The sequence below is a fragment of the Euleptes europaea genome, chromosome 7 (assembly GCF_029931775.1).
Source record: "Euleptes europaea isolate rEulEur1 chromosome 7, rEulEur1.hap1, whole genome shotgun sequence".
In the NCBI taxonomy this organism is placed as follows: domain Eukaryota; kingdom Metazoa; phylum Chordata; class Lepidosauria; order Squamata; family Sphaerodactylidae; genus Euleptes; species Euleptes europaea.
This window is the reverse complement of record NC_079318.1, coordinates 60299153-60320850: the sequence shown is the minus strand read 5'-3', so window position 1 is coordinate 60320850 and position 21698 is coordinate 60299153. Positions and strand designations below refer to the sequence as shown.

The following is a 21698-nucleotide window of genomic DNA, read 5'->3' as shown; positions in this document are numbered from 1 at the left end:
TGAAACTTGAAATTATCAAAGATTGTGGCTCGGCAGCTGACCCCTTACCTGTCCCATATTGCCCTAGCCACAGTGATCCATGCAACGGTCACTTCCAGACTAGACTACTGTAACTCACTCTATGCAGGACTGCCCTTGAGATTTATCTGGAAACTCCAGCTGGTCCAGAACATGGCAGCACGGGTCTTGACAGAGACCCCATTTAGAGCCCACATACACCTGGTACTCTGCCAGCTGCACTGGCTCCAGGTGGAGTTCCGAATCAGGTTCAAGGTTCTGTTATTAACCTTCAGAGCCCTAAATGTTCTGGGACCACTGTAACTGTGGGACCGCCTCTCCCAGAGAGCGTTACACTCTGCTAGAATGCATCTTCTGGTGATCCCTGGTCTTAAAACTATCCCGCTATCCTCAACCAGAGCCAGGACTTTTTCGGCCCTGTCCCCACCTTGGTGGAACTGTCTGTCAAATGAGATTTGGGCCCTGTGAAATTTAGCCCAGTTCTGGAGGACCTGTAAGACAGATGTTCTGCCAGGCTTATGGCTGAGGACAGCAATGGCTTTATCTAGAGCCTGGCCTCATTATCCCCTTATTCCTCCCTTTCTTTCCACTCCCTTTTTAAACCTCTTTCCTGCCCTTTTTCCTGGGTGTGTTTTCCTACCCTATGTCTGTCTATCTCCATCTCCCCCCACCCCCGGCTGAATGATATCAAGATAGGCACAAAGGCAGAGTTGCCTTCTATAACATCTTCCCTAGGGTAGAGTACAGGTCCTGAAAAATCCCGAAAATGCCGAATATTGGAGCCTGTGTTTGTACATTGTCATTGGTTCTTTTGGGAATGCAAAAGTGCCCTCCCGTTGAGTTTCCACTGCAGAGATTCTCTGGTTTGATTTTGGCTCTTTTTGGCTTGGTACATTGGCTTGTTATTCTACTGAGATTACTGGGTTCTGCAGAGGTACTGTCGAACTTGTTGTGCTGGTTCTTCCATGGGAGGCATGGTTTGACCAGTGATGCTGCTTGCAGGTATGGCTTTTGCTTGGAAGCAGCTTGGAGGTTTTTCCTCCCCCCGCATAGGAAATAATGAATGATGACTGGGGGCACCCTGTTCAGGGACTCCTTGGTCCAATCTACTGGAAATTTAGGGGTTATTTAAAGGACAGGCACCAGAAGCTCTGCTGCAATTTTGGTTCCTGTATCTTTAAAAACAACCCTCAGCCATGCAGAACGTTTCTCCATAGGGAATAAATGACCCTAAAAATTTGGATTCCTGAAGAGAAAAAAAACCAAATCTGAATACCATATTGGAATTCAGGAATATGAATATTTTTCGGGTACAATATACTCGAATCCGGAAAAAAATATTTTTTTGCACACCCCTAGTTAGAACTGCGTGGTAAGTTTAAGTGGGGAGACTGGGGCTACAATTTTATTTGTACTTGCCTGAGAGAAAGTACCATTGAATATTCGGGGTGGGGGGGGGAGAATTCATAGGATTGGGCTGTTGGGTTCCCAGGTATCTCTGTGAGAAAAGGTTTTTGTGGGAAGCGTTGTTTTTAATTAGGACCTGTTGTCAGCAATGCAATGCTGCTAGTTGTTTGAGAGCTTTGAATACAGCTTGTTCACGGTGGTAAGTGAGGAATTTCTGCATTGCAGCATGTTGTTTTAAAACATGTGTATGGAGAGCGTCAGACATCTGTAAGAGGAACCCCATCTGGTATGGAGTGTCTGCAGATCCAGCCTTACCAGAAGAGTCCTGTATTGGTTGGGAGAAATAAATGTTATTTTGCTCCAGAGCTGTGCCTCTGAATATGCCACGAGCGTGCTTGATGCAGTTGGGGTTTGCTTGGTATTTTTAGGGGCCTGACTTCTTTTCCTCCTTTGTTCACAGACAGATCCTCCACCATGGTGGGTGAAAGGAGGAATGGAAATCTGCTGGTGCATGTCGGGCCCAAACTGCAGGCCTATCCTGAGGAGCTAATCCGGCAACGTCGGGGCCACGATGGACACACTGAATACCTGATCCGTTGGACCATCCTCAGCTTGGATGACAGTATAGGAAGCAGCACAAATGCTGTTTCGGAGAACAAAACAGAGAATATTCTGATGTGGATGTCAGCTGAGGAGGTTTATGCTAACTGCCCCACACTACTGGGCAAGCGGAAACCAGAAGGGCAGCGAGTGAAAGAGGAGAAGGCGCCTAGCACTTACCCATCCGATGTGACTCTGGATGAGGCCTCTCTTTTGGAGATGAAGGCTGATGTCAGGAACCTGGTGCAGCGGGCTGCTCGGCAGATGGCACGTACAACAGGCCCAGAGTCCTCCATCCTGAATACTATCCATGTGCTCAGTGCCTATGCCAGTATTGGCTCACTGACAGGTGTCTTTAAGGAGACGGGTGCTCTGGATCTGTTGATGAAGATGCTGTGTAATGAGGAGAAGCAGATCCGTCGCAGTGCTGGCAAGATGCTGAGGGCTCTGGCTTCACACGATGCAGGTGAGACTGCTTGGCTAGGGACTCCAGGGTGAAATCTGAGCTGCTCCTTGGCTGGCAGCTTGAATGCTTCCGGAAAGTGAAAGGCTCTGATGGTTGACATCTGTTCATGGCTCTTTTTGCTTCTGCTGATGGTATAGTATTTCTGGGTGCATTTCTCAGACACTGAAGTAAAGCTGTATCCCAAAATGTCATAGGAGTACTGAGGAGAGTTTTGATTCCAAACTCAGCAAAGATGCTGGATTTTGTTTAAAAGCAGTAGCTTAAACATTCTCCAGAGGCACTACAATGAAAGCATACTGTTGTTCATTAGAGCATTGTCTTAGTTTTATCCTCACAGTTTGGCAAGCTGGATTGTTGTCCCCATTTGTTAATAGGAATTAAAGCTGAAATATTTTACTTTTCTACAGCAACACAATGGTTCCACTGATATAGGGCCTGGCTCCCCAAACTTAAGAGGTACCCTGCTAGACAAGACCAGTGGTCCATGTAGTTCAGCATCCTCTTTCACATACTGACCAACCCGTTGTCTGGTAGATCCAACAACCAGGGCATAGAGACCTCCTTGGTTATTTCATCTGGATTTCTCTGTCCTTCTTAACTTTTCTAGAGAATGTGTTCCTCTAGTAGGTTTTTCTTGTCTTGGATAAAAGCATAGTGTTTCTATATTACACTAGGTAAAGTATAGGTGGAATGGCATCTGTTTTAGGGGTGGGAAACCAGGATTTTGAGAACTTCCACAGAACCTTTGTTTTGTACCTGGGAATTTTACCTTATGAATGAAATGATTCCATATTTAGCAAAAAACCCTTAGAATTTCTCTGTGGGTTTTTTTAGTTGGTTTACTGTTGTTTTAATTTTGTTTAGGACTGGACTGGGCCCTAAAATTTATCTCCTGACAGACTGAGGTTTTCCCTTTCCCTTTCCCCAGAGGTATTCTACAGCAGTGGCCACCTGTAAGGTTCTCACAAGACTTATCTTTTTCCTCTTGGACTCTTTTAGAGGAAAGAGAAGAGGGTGCTGTTTGCCTTGGGGTAGTGGCCTTCTGTAGCTATCTTAAATTGCATATGAGACAGCTTAAAATTGTTAATCTTAGTGTTAATTCCTTGGTATTTCAAGTACTGTTGGTCTAAATGATACTTCACTGCTAGGGTGTGCTTTGATGCTTGCATTTTATTCTAGGAACAGTTCGTAAGCTTGTGGGAAGAGAAATGTCTCTTGCCCGGGGAGACAAACAATTAGATTTTCTGGTTTGGACTGAAGTTGTTTAGTTTTTGTTCTTGTCAAGTAAATTGGTGCATGCAGTTCCAGTTCACATGCAGACAATTCAGTGTTAAATATATGATGCTGACTTTTTTTTTAAATAACATGATGAATGCCCTCAGATGCCTCCAACATTTGCAGAAATTTGGTGGGTGATAGCATGGGGCCTGATTCAGACATGATATGAATCCACAGTTAAATGTATTTATTTAGGGTTTTTTTAGTTTACCTTTCTCGATGAGACTCAAGGCAGATTACATAATATAAGTAGGCGAATGCGATCTTGGGGTATATCAATAGAGGCATAGTATCCAAATCACAAGATGTCATAGTCCCACTATACCACATTGGTCAGGCCGCACCTGGAGTACTGTGGGCCATTCTGGAGACCTCACTTCAAAAACAATGGACATAATGGAGCAGGTCCAGAGCAGAGCGATGAGGATGATCAGGGGCCTGGAAACCAAACCCTATGAGGAAATGCTGAGGGTCTTGGGAATGTTCAGTTTGGAGAAGAGGATATTGAGGGGGGACATGATTACTCTCTTTAAGTATTTGAAGGGATGTCACTTAGAGGAGGACAGGGAGCTGTTTTTGTTGGCAGCAGAGGATAGGACTTACAATAATGGGTTTAAATTATAGGCAGAAAGGTACGGCTGGATATTAGGAAAAACTTTTTACAGTAAAAGAGTTGTTGAGCAGTGAAATTGGTTGCCTGGAGAGGTGACGAGCTCCCCCTCACTGACAGTAATCAAGCAGCAGTTGGATGAACATTTGTGATGCTTTAGGCTTATCCTGCATTGAGTAGGGGGTTGGACTAGATGGCATGAATGACCCTTTCCAACTCTCTGATTCTAAGTCAAGTACAATCCACAAGATGGGACATCCAGTGAACAGAATAGGATTTGGACTGCAGAAATCTGAAAACAAACAGAAATCTAAAACAGAGCTGAAACAAACCTGGAACAAATTATAAGCATTTAAACATGATAGGTTAAATGGTGTAGAAACTACCTAGTCTGGAGCATACTTACAGCGATAGGCAGCAGTATAGGCCACAGCCCCTTATCATTTTACCAGTTCAACTTTCTGAACCATTTTATTACAGTACAGTCCTATTTACCAGTGCAAATAAAGCCCACTTAAATAATTCTGTTTTGCATAGATGAGGGGAGGCCAGGAGAGCGGGAGACTTTGTCGGGGAGGCCGTTCCATAAGGTGGGGGCCACAACAGAGAGCACATGAGTACTGGCAGATGGGTTTTGCAGGTTTGCAGATGGCACCTGCAGAAGGCCCTGCTGAGATGAGTGAAGCTATTGTGGAGGAGTTTAGGGAAAGGGGCAGTCCTGCAGATATGAGGACTGAGGCCATGAAGGGCTTTGTATGTGATGGCTAGTGGCATGTCTCAACTTGACTGCTTAACCAGCCATAGTTACCTGGGCTTCATTAAATGAGGATCAGACAACATGAAGCCATAATTCAGAGTAACTATGGCTTCACATTGTATGTGTGGGGAATCCTGGTTTAATTGTCTCACACCCTGGGTTACAGAGATGCTTGGCAGGACCTACTCAGAACCAGAACTTCTAAGTAATGCATCTTGCTAGGAGTCTGCCATCCACACTTCTGGCCTGTTCCATCTCAGGGATGGTTAAAGGTCTCTGGCGACTACGGTGATAGAGGCGCAGAAATTTTGAAGCCATGGGGGAAAACTGGGGGGGGGGGCGCTTTGGGGGAAAATAGAAATACGTGCAGTACTTATTTTCCTATCAAACCTAAATGTATTTTATTCCTTTTAATACCATAAAATGCATCATTTGTAATTTAACATATGACATTGTACTGTTGAATATATTTATGAAATTTAAAATGGTAAATGCCTTTGTTTTTCTACAAGCAAAATTACAAGTATACGCAAGACTTGAGAGAGAGCTGCAGACTATGGTACTTTATACTACTTTAGCATGAGTGTCTTAATTTTTTCTACCTGTTAGGAAAAAAATAAAAGCTGAAATTAGAAAAAAATCTAGTAGAAAGCATAGGAAAGTAGTATTTGGATAGGAAGTTTCATATTGTCTCAGTGGTCATATAGTCATTAGCAACTTTGGATATTAAGTTAAATGTATGACATGGAAAACACTGAGCTCTTTAATATGTTGTACCAAATAGGGACCCCTAGGAAACTCATGGGAAAATTCCCTCATTGCTCCCAGCTTTCTCCTCTGGCTTCTGATCCCCTCCACCACCTTTCTCTGCCCTTTCCCCCCATTATCACATCCTCCTCCCATCTTTTCCCATCCATACACTACTACTTCTCCCCCCCCCCTTAGCCCAACACTGACCCTCACCTCCTCCTTGCCCTCCTGCTGTCCTCTCTTTCCTCAGTGTGATCTCCCTGCTTCATGCCCCTCTGTTCGATGGTCTGCCTACTGTCCCCCTTGAGGAGGGTGCTTTCATTACCACTGCTGTCAGCATTTCAGCTCAACCTTTAGGTCACTCAAGCCCCCAGTGGAGGAGGAGGGAGGATCTATGTACCCAGAACCCACCCCATACCTCTTAAGTGCTAAGTTTCAAAAAGTTAAATGAATAGAAGATTGTTTGGAGTGGAATAGATCTGCACAAGGAGCTAAGTGTGAGGAGGGAGGGGCAAACAGTAAAAATGAAAGTGAAACCATTTGAGCAGAATATTCCACAAGTCTTGGGATCTTTGTGTTTATAGCCTGACGTTTATCATATTATTCTCCCCCTGGAGGATCGACAGACCAAGAAAGAGATCTTGGAGTGGTAGTGGATAGCTCAATGAAGATGTCAAACCAGCATGCAGCTGCTGTAAAAAAGACAAATTCCATGCTGGCCATAATTAGATGAGGAATAGAGAATAAAACTGCTGATATCATACTGCCCTTGAACAAATCTATGGTGAGACCACACTTGGAATACTGTGTACAGTTCTGGTCACCACACCTAAAAAAGAATATTACAGAGCTTGAAAAGGTGCAGAAAAGAGCAACCAAAATGATTAGGGGACTAGAGCAACTGTCCTATGGGGAGCGGTTAAGACGCTTAAGGCTGTTTAGCTTGGAAAGAAGGTGGCTAAGGGGAGACATGTTAGAGGTCTATAAAATTATGCATGGTTTGGAGAGAGTGGACAGGGAGGCGTTTTTCTCCCTCTCCCATAATACTAGAACGTGGGATCATCTGCTGAAGCTGGAGGGTGAAAGATTCAAAACAGATAAAAGGAAGTATTTTTTCACACAACACATAGTTAAATTGTGGAACTCCCTGCCCCAGAATGTGGTGATGGCTGCCAGCTTGGAGGGCTTTAAGAGGGTAGTGGACGTATTCATGGAGGAAAGGGGTATTCATGGCTATTAGTTGGAATGGATACTAGTCATGCTGCATACCTGTTCTCTCTAGTATCAGAGGAGCATGCCTATTATTTTGGGTGCGGAGGAACACAGGCAGGATGGTGCTGCTGCAGTCGTCTTATTTGTGGCTTCCTAGAGGCACCTGGTTGGCCACTGTGTGAACAGACTGCTGGACTTGATGGGCCTTGGTCTGATCCAGCAGGGCCTTTCTTATATTCTTAACATCATGAGAAGTGCTGTTTATGTAGAAAACCATGATTTAAATATAGTCTTACTGACTAGTGATTTAAATTATGAAAATCTAGTCTTACTGACTAGAGATTTAAATTGATTTGATTTAAATCAAATCCACCCTGGTAGGTACCACCCTGCAAATGAGTAAGATCAGCAACTGCCCATTCTCACGCATTCTGTGTGCTGGCTCCTACCCTGTGGAATGGCCTGCCGGCTCCCACACGTCTGTCATTCCACAGAATGTGCAAGACAGTAATCTTGAGGAGGGCATTTTTATGAAGAGATTATAACTGTAGCCCAATGGAACAGTCCAGGAAGGGTGCCTCTGTAATGGAATAGGATTGTAGTCTATTGCAACAATTATTCTTGCTTTTACTGCATTAAAAGGTAAAGGTAGTCCCCTGTGCAAGCACCTAGGTCATTACTGACCCATGGGGTGACGTCACCATTGCCCTCTACTTTTGTAATTCCTCTTAATACATACCTTGCCTTAGGCAGTTTGTTGTTCACATTGTCTTTTAATTCTGTACTGTAACATTGTTTACTGGATGTCTTATGCTGTATGTATTCATTGCTTTTATTCTGTAATCCTGAGTCTCAGTGAGAAAGGCAGTCTGAAAATAAATTAATTGGAAACACACTGGGGAAAAATTGTTCCCAGTTTTTAACTACAATTTTTTTTTGACACAGATCAAATTTCATCAACTAGCTTTCTTGTCTTCCTCTCATTAGTGAGGAGTGCTGATGCTGCTTTAAGAACTTCTAATGAGGTATTTGCTTTTTCTCCTAACAAGTTCTACCTGATCAGAGACTTCAGAAGAAAACTGAACTCAGAGCATTCTTGTGCAGTGGACTCTGATCTGGAGGGGTACACTCTGATCTGGAGAACCGGGTTCGATTCCCCGCTCCTCCACATGAGTGGCAGATGCTAATCTGGTGAACCAGGTTGGTTTCCCCACTCCTACACACGAAGCCAGCTGGGTGACCTTGGGCTAGTCACAGTTCCATTAAGACCTCTCAGCCTGCCTACCTCACAGAGTGACTTTTGTGGGAGGCGAAGGGAAGGTGATTGTGAGCAGGTTCTACCTTAAGTGGTAGAGAAAGTTGGCATATAAAAAACCAACTCTTCTCTCTTCTTGTGGCAATATTTTTTTGCTGATATCACTGATGCCTATTAATTTCATAGATCTTTTTTAGATTTAAAAACACTTAAAACTGGATGAGAAGTTTCTTTCAGTTTTGACCCATGTTGCTTTTTTGCTATTGGAAAGACCAGAGCAAAGTGGACCAGAGCAAATTTTGGTTTCTTTTTAAAACAAGCGCAGAATCTGAACCATTCTTTGAAAAATTTTCTGAAACCTGAATGGAGTCTGTAGAATAATCAGGTTACCCATGACTAATAAGGGATTGGCTACAACCTGACCATATGGGTAACATCACTGATGTGATGAATCAGTATCTGGGAATCTTCCTGTATCTAGAGTTTTGCTAGGCTACTGTACTGACTGCAGCCTTAAAGAATACTGCCTCTTGCCTGCTCCTTCCCAGGCCTTGAAATTTTTGCCATCTTCAGGATTTTGGCAGCAGAAGGCGGAATGTCAGTTCCTTTTGGTACAAGACTTAATCTATGATTGTTAGGCATGCAGAATCCTAGGCAGCACAAAGAATTTTAAGCTGCACATTCACAATCTGACATTCATGTTCAAGATGTACATTAACTTCAGTATTAAAAAAGGTAAAGGTCCCCTATGCAAGCACTGGGTCATTCCTGACCCATGGGGTGATGTCACATCCCGACGTTTACTAGGCAAACTTTGTTTTTGCAGGGTGGTTTGCCAGTGCCTTCCCCAGTCATCTTCCCTTTACCCCCAGCAAGCTGGGTACTCATTTTACCGACCTCAGAAGGATGGAAGGCTGAGTCAACCTTGAGCCAGCTACCTGAAACCGACTTCCGCTGGGATCGAACTCAGGTCGTGAGGAGAGCTTGGACTGCAGTACTGCAGCTTACCACTCTGCGCCACAGGGTTCCTAACTTCAGTATTACACAGGGCAAAAAAGCAATGCTCAAGTGACTCCTTCTGACTGTGAAAGCCAGAATCAGAGCTAGAATCTTAACCTTGGTCTCCCTGATCCAGATGCAACTCTCTATTCACCTGACAATGACAGCTCTCAATAATTTAGCTGAAGCCTACAGTGGACATGCTTGATGATCAAACAGAGTAGGGTAAGATAATTTTTGCAAATTCTGAAGAAAAATAGTATTTTAAGGAGGAGTTCTCAAACTTTGGCCTAGGAAGCCTCTCTGAAAAACAAAGAAACAAACTCATGATTAAAAGACCTCATAGTAATCACAAAGTTAATTGATACAAAAAAAGGAGAGCAATTCTCTAAAAGCTATCCAGCAAACATACGGTACATTGATAAGATTCGCCCTCCCCAGTGGCTCCACCCCCACCCTGGTGATTCTTCAAATACACTCATTCTACAGTTTCTCTGCCTGGACTGCTAAATTCTGGAGGGGCCAATTTTGGGATGGGAAATTCCACATTGTTATTTCCCCTGTGATTTCCCTCAGGATCACAACTTGTATTTTATTTAACAAATATTGTAATAGTTATAGCTGAGACAAGAAGCTACTAACATTCCCTTTTTCTGCCCCAAGTTGCTTCCTCCCAGAGCTTCTTATTTTGTACTAGAGCAGATCCCAAAGGGTGGGTACAGGTACATAAGAACATAAGAAAAGCCATGCTGGATCAGACCAAGGCCCATCCAGTCCAGCAGTCTGTTCACACAGTGGCTAACCAGGTGCCTCTAGGAAGCCCACAAACAAGATGACTGCAGCAGCGTTGTCCTGCCTGTGTTCCACAGCACCTCATATAATAGGCATACTCCTCTGATCATGGAGAGAATAGGTATGCATCATGTCTAGTATCCATTTTAACTAGTAGTAGGTACTGACATGGGCAAGGCACAGCTGCATTCTCATGATTTAGTGTGAGGAAAGGGTTAATCTGAAAACCTAGAAGTTGTGGGCATAAACCAGCCTGCTTTCTGGACCAAGAGATCTCCGCTTCCACATCTTGTCACCAACCCATGATAAATGGTGATGTCACTGGCTGGTGTTACAGTGCAGGTGGAACAGCAGCCAGTGTTTTTTTTTTAACAGAAGACAAATGAAGCTGCAACCACGATCTAGAAAGACAACCTGATTAGTGGAATCCTGGTTTCACAAATTAACTACAGTTCAAATAAACCAGAATTTCATGTAATGCCCAACCTGAACCACCATGTTGAGCCTTCTTTATTTCTTCACAGAACTGTTCAGTTATTACTTAAATGTGAGAGATGTAATATCATGCAAGATCCTTCAAATTTTAATGTATCCATCCTCATGACGAAGTCAGTCACGACATCAGTTTTCTCTTTCGAAGCTCTTGAATTTGCCTATCTCTGCATGTGGACACATAGAAGCTGTTGTACTTTGAGATGCACCCAGTAAAGTTCAGAATATATTGTGAAGGTTTAGAGACCAGCTAGGCAACTTGGCAATTAAAATTTGTGTGATGTAAATTCTAGTATTCAGATATTAAATCCACCATCTATAAAATTAAATTGGTTAGTTTGGATTTATTGTCTACCCTTTTTATGGCACAGTGTAACAATCTGGTAATTATAGTTATTTAGAATCTTTGTGTAGGCTTCACTTCCTACAGTCTCCCCCAGGCTTCTGAGGAAGGAGTTCTGAGAATTAGTCACCAGCTTTTGGAATTGTTCGCAAGCTAGATAGTCAGCTGAAGTTCATATTACAAACTTTCCTTTATCTTTCTTTTGAGATCTTTCAGGAGTTTGTAGTGAGAGAGTCCTGCCATTGCAAACCAAAAACCCCTATTAAATATTTGAGTTCTTGAATTAATTATGGAGGAGGAAAAAGAAGGTTAAAAACATGTTTGTTTCTCAGCTCTGCTTAGAAAGAAACAGACGTATAGAGATATAACCAAGGCACATGAAGTCGAATGTTAGAATTATCTGATGCCGTCTTTTGTATACTTTTTCAAAAAAAAAAATTGATATCTGAAAGTAACATTTTGAAAGCAGACCTCAAAATGTATGTACCTTAATTGGGTAGCTGCTTCTGTGTAGACCACTAGTTGAAAATATATTAGTAGTGTCCTTCATATGTTCTAGATTGTATGGTTTTTCCTACACCAAGATGAATATTATAGTAGAACTCATGATTCACTCAGCCAGATTCGCAGGGCTGTATCCTACCCAAACCATCATGTGCAGCTAAGGGCAATGCTTTCCGTCAATGCAAGGTACGTTCTGTCGACATAAGAGGCTGCTGACAGAATGCAACACTCTTAAATGTGCACAGTGGTAGGATACAACTTTTTGCTATTTTGTGTAAACCTTGTCTGCATGGGCAAAGCTGCTTTGTGGTAGGAACTTAACTGTTAGAATAATGAAGCCGGAATATGCAAAATTTATAAATGATTGGAAAAGTACATTCATATTTACATAAACACTCCTATAAATGAAATGTTTTGTTTTATACATACATGCTGCTCAGTTTTGTCGCAGAAGCGTAATCGTGTTTGTTTCTTAGAACAGAAAGTGAGGGTTCTGTGACACCTTTTGAGACTAACAGAACCATGGCTTTTCTGTTGAGGCATTTGTGTTATAGGTAATTCTGTTTTGTGTGATGTTCTGCTTCTTGCACCAGAATTCATATTGTCTGGAATGGCTGGATAAAAACCACACTTGCTTTGAACTTTCCAAATACTTCCATGAAGCTTAACCTTTTACCACTGTCTCATGGTGTTGCTTCCCCCTTCCTCCACTAAACTCCTAACTTTGTAATGAAAACCCAGTCCTACTTCATCAATCTTGAAATTCTGCAGAGGGCTCTTTGGTCCCTATTCCTGCTTCCAGGAGCTCAGCCTACACATCCCAGCAACATATTTATCTACCACCTGTTCTCTGTTAATCCTAGCCCTGCTCCTACTTCTGTTATACCAGTCCAGTGGTGGGCAGTGTATGTTGTGCTTCATGTGACATCCAGGATTGTTTATAGCAATCTGTGGGTTTTTAAAAATGGGGACATGCGCAACCCTATCTTTTTCTTCCTTTTATGTGTGTGTGTGTGTGTTTGTATTCAATTCACATTTTTAGCCCTGAATAAGTGCCTGCTCCATGTCTTTTGCTTCTTCATAACACACACAAACTGACGCATATTTACTGTGTTGTCCTGTCATATCAGGCAGACAGCTGACTAGATTTTCTTTTAAGTAACCAAGTAATTGTGCCTTCCATAGATAAATTACAAGACTGTTTAAAGATTTGCAGGAATATGTTCCGCTGGCTAGCTTGAGTCCGTGGCACATTTTCAGTGGTTGTAAAAGGAAGCTCCTAAGCTATATTTTATCTTGTCCTCACCTTGTACTATACAAAACAAATTTTCAGGAACATACCCCATATAAAACAGGACATTATATTAGGTAGAACGTCCGGCTTTAAAAGGTTCTAAGTACTTCCAAAGGATATATAAAAACGTTTATGGTGGTAAAAAGAAACAAAAGTTTTCAGCATCATAAATCTGTAGAGCAACTAAGAGTCATCATCTTGCTTTTCCAGTTCAGACCCTTAGACCATCACCATTTCAGATAATTCTTTATTTCATTGCTGTCTTCCAGGCCTTCGTAAAGTCTAAATTTGTAATAAAAAAATACATGATTGATGGAAGAGGAACCTATTGCAGCTATTCTTAAGAAGCAAATATTGAACAAGGTCTCAGTCATCCTTTAAAATCTGTGGCAGTTATTTATTAACTAGTCTACAGTAGTTATCAAATGTTTCACTTAAATATGCTGTTTGTGTATTGTTAATTAAATGCTGTTTTTTACTTAGACCTCTGAAGATTTAGGAGTGAAGAATCATGATGGGATCATTCATTAGAAGCTGTTGCAGATATAACACCCTTGATCTTCTTGACTATGGTTAAGCAGGCAATGAGTGGGCTTCTGTATGTTAGCTTATCCTTAATGCCATGCTTCTGCCAATAGCTATTCAAGGTGATCCATAAAAAGCAACAATAATAACAATAAAATGTTCCCTATGCCTAGTATAAATCCTTTGTTTTCCTGACCTTAATGATGCGTAGCATCTTTATCCTCCTGGTATTAATGATCTTTGCTTAACCTGGGGCTGAAATTTGCATTGAGCCCTTGGCTGAAATAATTGCTAAGATGGGAACCCTAGTTAGAGTGAAAACCAGTTCCATTGTGAATTTTAATCATAGTAAAACAGGAGCTGGACAGGGGCGGATGCTAACTCCCAGCCTCTTTAACTATGGTTAAGAGTTCAGAAGTGCTATACTGTCCCAAGTGGCCAGCAAACACTCTTAGATCACTGAGCACCGCATCTGTCATTTGGAAGGGGGAAAATAATAAGTTTTAGGTTTTTGGTGTGTTTTTTTTTAATTGCCTCAAACAGCTTGCTTTCAGAAGTTACCCCCAACGTGTATGTAGACATCTGTAGGTTAAAATCATCAATTAAGCTTAGGAGTTGATTTCTGGAAGCGCACACATGCAAAAACTCCTCCACAAGCCTTCTATCAAACCTTTCTTTTCTTATGCAGAACAGGTGGCTCTTGCTTGTTTTCCCAATAAATGAAATCACAGCAGAATTCCCGTTACCTTAACAGCTTATCAGTTCAATAGTCCTTCAACAAAATAATAGCTTCTTTCCAAATAGGGGCAAGAGTGACGTGTCAATGTGTCTGCTCAGGATGCCATCTTTTCCAATTCTCCCAATTGAAGTGCTGTACTGTCCCAAATGGTCAGCAAACACTCTAAGATCACTGAGCACCTTAGCTGTCATTTGCAGCTGTCATTTGTCATTTTTTAGTCCTCGTGATTGTGAAGATAAGTTTGAGAATAGGTATTGGAATTCTTGTTCACACACAAAGCCCTTCGTAGCCTTGGTCTCTCTTGTCTGCAAGACCGCCTCTCTCCCTATACTCCTCCATGACAACTTTGCTCACTCCAGCCATGCTTCTACAAGTACCATCCTACAATTGGGCAAAGTCAGTAACCACCCATACTTGTGCATTCTCTGTTGTGGCCCCCACCTTATGGAATGGCCTCTGTAACGCGGTTAGGAAGGCTCCCACTCTCCTGGTTTTCTGCAAACTATGTACAACAGAATTATTCATCAGGGCTTTTTTTTTTTTTTTTTTTTGCACAGGTAAATAGAACTGTACTGTAACAAAATGGTCAGAAAGTTGCATTGGTGAAGGGATATGGTCTGTGACCTACACCACTTGTATCGCTACCTAACAATGTCAGTATGCTCCAAACTAGGAATTTTCTACACCACTTAATGTATTGTGTTTAGAAGTTCATGCTTTGTTGCACTTCTGTTTGAGATTTCCATTTGTTTTCAGATTCCTGTAGTCCAAACCCTACAGCATTGTTTTGGATGTACATCCCTGTTGATTGTACTTGACTTTCACTATGTAATCTGCCTTGAGTCTCAGCAAGAAAGGCAAACTATAAATAACCTAATAATTTTCTCTGATTAATTATTTGTTATTATCTTAAGTGTGTTGTTGCTCCAGCATTTCATGATTTCAAGAGGTTGAATTTGAACCCCTGGGCGTATTTATTTATTAATTAAATTTATAGCCAGCCCTCATTTCCGGTCAGACTGGGCTCAGGGCAGGTAACAACATCTAAAATCACATGAAACTATAAAACTTCAACATTAAAATACATTAATTGTCATAACAGCCATAAAATCACAGCAATTATAAAATCAAGATGGCACTCGCATAAAGATGATAATAGCCACTACAGAACCAAGCCGATTGAGCCCCCACAGGTTCGGGGGGGAAGTGTGGGGGAGATGGGGAGGCCAGCAACGATGTAAAACCTCGCAACTGTCCTCAGTTGCAGGCCTGGCGGAATAGTTCCGTTTTACTCCTTAAGGTCCTGCAGGGCCCTGATGTTATTAGAAAGACTATTCCACCAGGCCAGTGCCAGGGCTGAGAAAGCCCTAGTCCTTGTCGAGGACAGCTGCACATTCTTCAGGCTGGGGACCACCAGTAAATTGTTATTCATAGAGCGTAAGGCTTTCTGGGGGTATGCCAGGAGATGTGGTCCTGTAGGTATGATGTCCCAGACCGTTTAAGGCTTTAAAGGTCAATACCAGCACCTTGAACCGGTTCTGAAAGTCCAGCTGGAGCCAGTACAGCTGTTTCAGCACTGGTGTTATATGTTCTCGCAGCGAGGACCCCTTGAGTCACTGGATCCAGCTGGAGTCACTGGATCAGTCTCGAGGTCAGACCTATGTAGAGCGAGTTATAATCCAGCCTAGAGGTGACCGTCACATGGATCACTGTGGCTAGGTCAGGGCAGGAGAGGTAAGGCACCAGCTGTCTGGCTCAGCGGAGGTGGTAAAAGACCCCCTTGACCACGGCTGTGACCTGAGCCTCCATTGATAAGGAGGCATCAAGAATCACACCAAGGCTCTTGACAGCAGGTGCAGACCATGAATGCCAGGTGTCTTGGTCAGCTGGGATGGTCTTTTGTTAATATATGGTTTGTGAGGATATTCATGGTGGACATTTACCATGTTCATAAAAATGTATGTTATTTCTCTGTAAACAGAGAATGGTAACTTTTGGTCATAGTACATTCTTAAAATGGGCCTTGGTGGTAAATACGTTGTCACCATCTTAAGTAGATGTATGATGCTGGGGTGTATCTGTTTTATGTTCTCTTTATCTCCCTAGCAAGGTATTAGGGCTGCACTAAGCTGACCTGTTTTGGTTTCAGGAAGCCGAGCCTATGTTCTCTTGTCCCTGAGTCAGCAGGATGGCATTGAACAGCATATGGATTTTGATAGTCGCTATACTCTCCTGGAACTATTTGCAGAAACTACATCCTCTGAAGAGCACTGCATGTCCTTTGAAGGGATTCATCTTCCTCAGGTATCAACTGACTTGGTTTGCTGTGATGTGGTAATGAAAGGGATCTCTTCTGAAGAAAGTGGAGTCCAGAACTTAGGGCTCTGAGAAGCAGATGAGATGAGGGTTGGGTAGCTTAGAGGTTGATGTTTCAGATGAGAACACTGATTAAGGTTATCTAGGGACCTGTCTACTTTGGGGAATGTCTGAAACAAAGCTCATGGTAGGCAGTGGAAACTGAGAAATAGGATGGACAGAACTAATGTCTAGCTAAACAGATCTTAACTAGAAGGCAAAGTTACTTTCTCACTGTTCGTCTGATGTGCTATGTCTGTTTCAGATTCCAGGAAAGCTACTGTTTTCTCTGGTGAAACGCTACCTGTGTGTCACCTCCCTCATGGACAAGCTCAACAGCACCACAGAACTGGGAGGGGAGCGCCAAGACTGTGCAGCCCCCAGTGCAAACTTTGGGGAGAAGAGCCGTGTGCAGCGGGAGTTTGATTTCAGCATGGCCATGGCTAACCTCATCTCAGAGCTTGTGCGAGTGATGGGCTGGGATCGCAGCCAAGAGAGGGAGCTTCTGTCCCTGAGGGAGACTCAACCTCGAGTTGTTCGCTCCATCTTCCAGCCCAAGGGTCCCACTTGCACCGCAATTCAGGTGCCTCTGGTAAATCCAAAGCCTTCACCACGGAAAAAACCAGTGAATGTGTTCTTGACTTTGTCAGATTTCTCCAACCGTAGCAGCTATGTAGAATATGTACAGGAGAATCTAAAACCAGGGATGACTGTGCGCATGTTGGAAGACTATGAAGAGATCAATGCTGGAGATGAGGGAGAGTTTCGCCAGAGCAATAGTGGGATGCCTCCTGTGCAGGTATGTGATGTAAAGAAAGTTGAAGCAGAGCAGGGGGACTTACTAGGAGACAAAGAAACGGAACTTTCATTTTGATTCCTCCTTTGGTTCATGTGTTTTTGATTTAATGGTGCACTGAGATTTGGACCCCACATAAATCACATTTTTAAGCTCCATTAATAGATTTTGATTCCAGAAGTTGGAAGCATAGCAGCTTATTTTTTTATTACTTGCATGATGTCTGCAGGCCTGTAGGGTGTCTGCGGTCTGTTGCTATAGGATGACTTGCCAGATCCATCCTTCAGACACCTTCAGATGTAATCCCCGAATCCTTTTCTCCTTGATTTGCTGTTAGTCATGGTAGGGTGTACTGGGGATAATAATTAAAGTGGACAATATCTATCCAGGAAACCGATATAAGAGAGGAGTAAAAAAAATCAAACCCCTACCCTGACCATTATCAAACACTCTACCAGGAGGTTGTGTTTTTTTTTAAGTTACATCTCGTTCAGTTGAGCTCTCAGTGGCTGCTTAAAGGGTGGAATGACACCTGTAGTTCTGTGATCTTTCAAACCATTTTGCTGGCGTACAGGGGGCTGGAGCTGCAATCTCAAGGGGGAGACTAGCAAGGGAGGGGGACAAAGAAGAGCTTTGTGACCTTTTCCTTCTGTGTCATTTCCTATTGAGAACTGCCACTGTGAAGCTGCTTTTACCATTGCTGGAGAAAATTTTCTTACCAATGCTCACTATCTCTGTTTCTTCAATGTGGATTTTTTATAACAACGGCTTCAATGAAAATGTCTTTTTTTCCTTTTTAAAATATTCAAATGCACACCCCTGATGTTATTCAATCTTCTGCCTCGAGATGGGAAATCCGCTACTTCCTAGGCAACTTGTGGCTTTGTCCAACTGTCTTAGTCATCCTTTGCTACCCTGCACCTTCCCTTCCGTCCTTGTCCTCCATCTGTTGCCTCCCACATGGGATTTAGGTTCAGAGCTCCCCTGGGACAGGCACCCATCCTTTTTTCCCATGCTTTGAGAAAGAATTCTCACCAAAATGTACTTTCCTTTGCCTGTTACTGCTCCCCCCATTACTGCTTTTCCCATTTTGTCTCTGCTATGTAGAAAAACAAGCCTCCTGCTGTGTAGCCCTAGTTAATTAGTCACTGTTCTGCAAGGTTGCTGTTTGGGTCTAGCATATCAGTCGCTCTGTTCTACTTTTCACTGCTAAAGGTCTCTACTCATTTGCAAATACTGGGTTACTGACTTGTCTTTGTTACTAGGCAAAGAGAAATACAATCTTGGGCAAAGGCTGCAGGCTATTTGTATGGGGACCAGAAAAATAAAAAATGTAGCAAGTTCAAGATGATCTATTAAATCTCCAGTCATGTCTGCATGTCATTGTGAAAATAGTGTTTGCAAAAATGGAACAGGGACAACTCCATTCTCCAGATCTGGCTGAAGAAGTATTTAAGCAAATGCTACTTATGGAAGTACCATGTTCTAAGAATTTTAGCAATACATTTATAGTGCAATCCAGAGGGGAGGGGGACGAATGGCCTTAGGAGCCGGCCTGACCCTTGCGCTGGCATTAGAGCCACTTGTGCCGGCTAAAGGGGCACTAACACCTGCGCAGGGCTACTTACACTGGTGCTAGGGAGCTTTGCAGCAGCGCCAGCAATGGCCAAAGGGGGCTCTCCCGTGGGTGGGGCTGACTGCTCCCTGAGCCCTTTTGCCGGTGCAGACTTGCGCCTGCAAAAGTGGTGGCTCAGCCCTGGGCCTGCTGCAACTACCCCCCCTACTGTAGGATGGTGCTGCCCATCTAATTTGATGCACTGCTTTGCTGCGGCAAGGGGCTTGACTTGCTTGGTGCTTATGAGGTTTATGTGAAGAATGGAATATTATAAGTTCTATCCTTGTTCTGTGATTTTCTGTAAGAGAAAAGGCAGAGTGGCATCTGGCTGATTTCTGTCAGAAGTGATGTGAATTGGATAGAGATTAGTCTGATCCAGCAAAGCAGTTCTGATGTTCTTTGGAATCCGATGTACTAATACATATTATTGTTGCTGTTTGTTTTTATCTTGCTCTCACTGTATTATATTTTTGCTTAGGCACTTCCATTTGTTGCATTGTTTAACATGCCGTGTTTAATACTTAACGCCTCGTTTCAGATTTCTGCGATCCTAGTACTATTACACTGTTTATTGGATGTCTCCTCATCCTGTTGATTGTACTGACTTGCGTTATGCAATCTGCCTTGAGTCTCTGTGAGAAAGGCAGACTGTGTGTGTGTGTGTGTTAAGTGCCGTCAAGTCGCTTCCGACTCATGGCGACCCTATGAATGAAAGTCCTCCAAAATGTCCTAAAGATAACCTTGCGAATTGAGGGCTGTGGCTTCCTTTATGGAGTCAGTCCATCTCTTGTTGGGTCTTCCTCTTTTCCTGCTGCCCTCAACTTTTCCTAGCATGACTGTCTTTTCCAGTGACTCTTGTCTTCTCATAATGTGGCCAAAATATGACAGCCTCAGTTTAGTCATTTTAGCTTCTAGGGTCAGTTCAGGCTTGATTTGATCTATAACCCACTGATTTGTTTTTTTGGCAGTCCACGGTATCCGTAACGCTCCTCCAACACCACATTTCAAAGGAATCTATTTTCTTCCTATCAGCTTTCTTCACTGTCCAGCTTTCACACCCATACATAGTAATAGGAAATACGATGGCATGAATTAATCCAGTCTTGGTGGCCAGTGACACATCGTTACACTTCAAAATCTTTTCTAGCTCCCTCATGGCTGCCCTTCCTAGTCTCCATCTCCTTCTGATTTCTTGGCTGCAGTCTCCCTTTTGGTTGATGGTGGAGCCAAGGAATAGAAAGTCTTAAACAATTTCAATTTCCTCATTGTGTAATTCTCCTGTAGTCATTACTTTTGTTTTCTTGAAGTTCAGCTGTAGTCCTGCTTTGGTACTTTCTCTTTTAACTTTCAGCAGCAGTCGTTTCAAATCTTCACTATTTTCTGCCAATAATGTAGTGTCATCGGCATATCTCAAATTATTAATGTTCCTCCCTCAGATTTTCACTTCACCTTCATCTAAATCTAATCCAGCTTTCCTAATATGTTCTGCATATACATTGAAGAGATAGGGAGATAAAATACATCCTTGTCTGACTCCTTTGCCAATTGGAAACCATTCCGTTTCTCCATATTCTGTTCTAACTGTGGCCTCTTGTCCAAAGGCAGACTACCAATAGCATAAATCAGTATGGACTCAACCCCGCTATATTGAATAAGGGAGGCAAGAAATGGAGTGTTGACCTTGCGTGCACACCCACATGGCCATGAAAGGAGTCTTTCCCACCACTGACGCAGATGGAGATTGTGCATCTTTTGCAGGAGTGTGCATGTGTGTGAGAGAGAGAACGGAGCAAGACCTGTGATAGGAGCAAAATGTTGTTTAACAAGCACAGTACCAAAGTTTTGAAGGGTCATCTACTAGAGAGCTTTCAGTGCTGTGCTGAATGTTTACCCAAACATTTTCAGGGCAGAAAGGGGGTGGTGGTGAATGAACTGGAAAACATTTTCCAGATCACCCTCTTCTTCCTTGTGCTCTTTGTGTGTGTTCCTTATCTTTTTGCAGCTGCTCTTTCCCCCCCTGTGGATTTGGCACCATTTTGTGGTGTGTGTTTTTTTAAAACTGGCTCCTGCCTGAGACAGTTCCAGCCAGTTGCTGATTGTAGAGGCAGTCTGACGCCACCCCATTAGCCTGGTACGCACAACATATCTGTGAAATTTGCCATTGTGTGTAGAGGTGATGTTGGAGTTCATGGCTGTTCTGGCTCTCCCCCCACCCCCGGTGTACATGCATTCACACCATGTGAGCAAAATGCTTATGTGCTTGTCTTTTGCACATACCTGTGGGCCTAGCATATTTGCAAGCAGTTGTGAAGCTGGTGCATTCGCTCTCCTAGTCCTACACACTGGCCCTGTACATAGATATGTATGCATTACTGTGTCACATAGCTCAATTAGACTGAAGGCAGTATTTTTTGCTCTGAATGGGTGACCATTTTCACCAAGTTTTTCATTGTCCTCTGAACAATAGCCAAAGTATATCTGTGTTGCAGGAAAGGGGCACTGGGCAAATTTCTTCGTCAAAGAAGCTGTCCCTATTTCAGCTGAGCTCCACTTGTGGTTTGTTTGTCTTTCAACCAAGCTGATCTATAAAGAACTGTCACTTCTAGGTGATGAAACTATGATGTTTTGATTTGTGGAGTTTATTGCTCTGCTTGACATCTGGTATTTGTTTGCATTTCCATCTCTTATTCTGTGAAGGTTTTACCAGTCTGTACAGGCGTCATTATATTCCAATGTACTATGCTTGTGGCAGAACTGTTTTTGTCTTTCCCTAGGCTGTATGTCTTGCCCTACGGTTATAGTTAAACATTGTGCATTCACAGCTTTTGCATTCCAACAGTACAAGGCTGATGTCCTCAGATAGCCTGACTGAGGGAAGTCCTTCCTAAAGG

The 21698-nt window shown here is 42.9% G+C and overlaps 1 protein-coding gene across 1 annotated transcript in view; it reads left to right on the top strand.

Annotated features, from left to right (window-relative positions):
• The first annotated feature begins 1888 nt into the window (after positions 1-1888).
• The window catches only part of LOC130480406 (cullin-9-like), a 56437-nt gene continuing 36627 nt past the window's right edge, over positions 1889-21698 (top strand). Inside the window, exons 1-3 of the mRNA XM_056852911.1 lie at positions 1889-2491; positions 16191-16345; positions 16662-17195. Coding sequence (XP_056708889.1) covers positions 1900-2491; positions 16191-16345; positions 16662-17195 — 1281 coding nt within the window. The 5' untranslated portion in view covers positions 1889-1899. The remainder of the gene's footprint in view (positions 2492-16190; positions 16346-16661; positions 17196-21698) is intronic.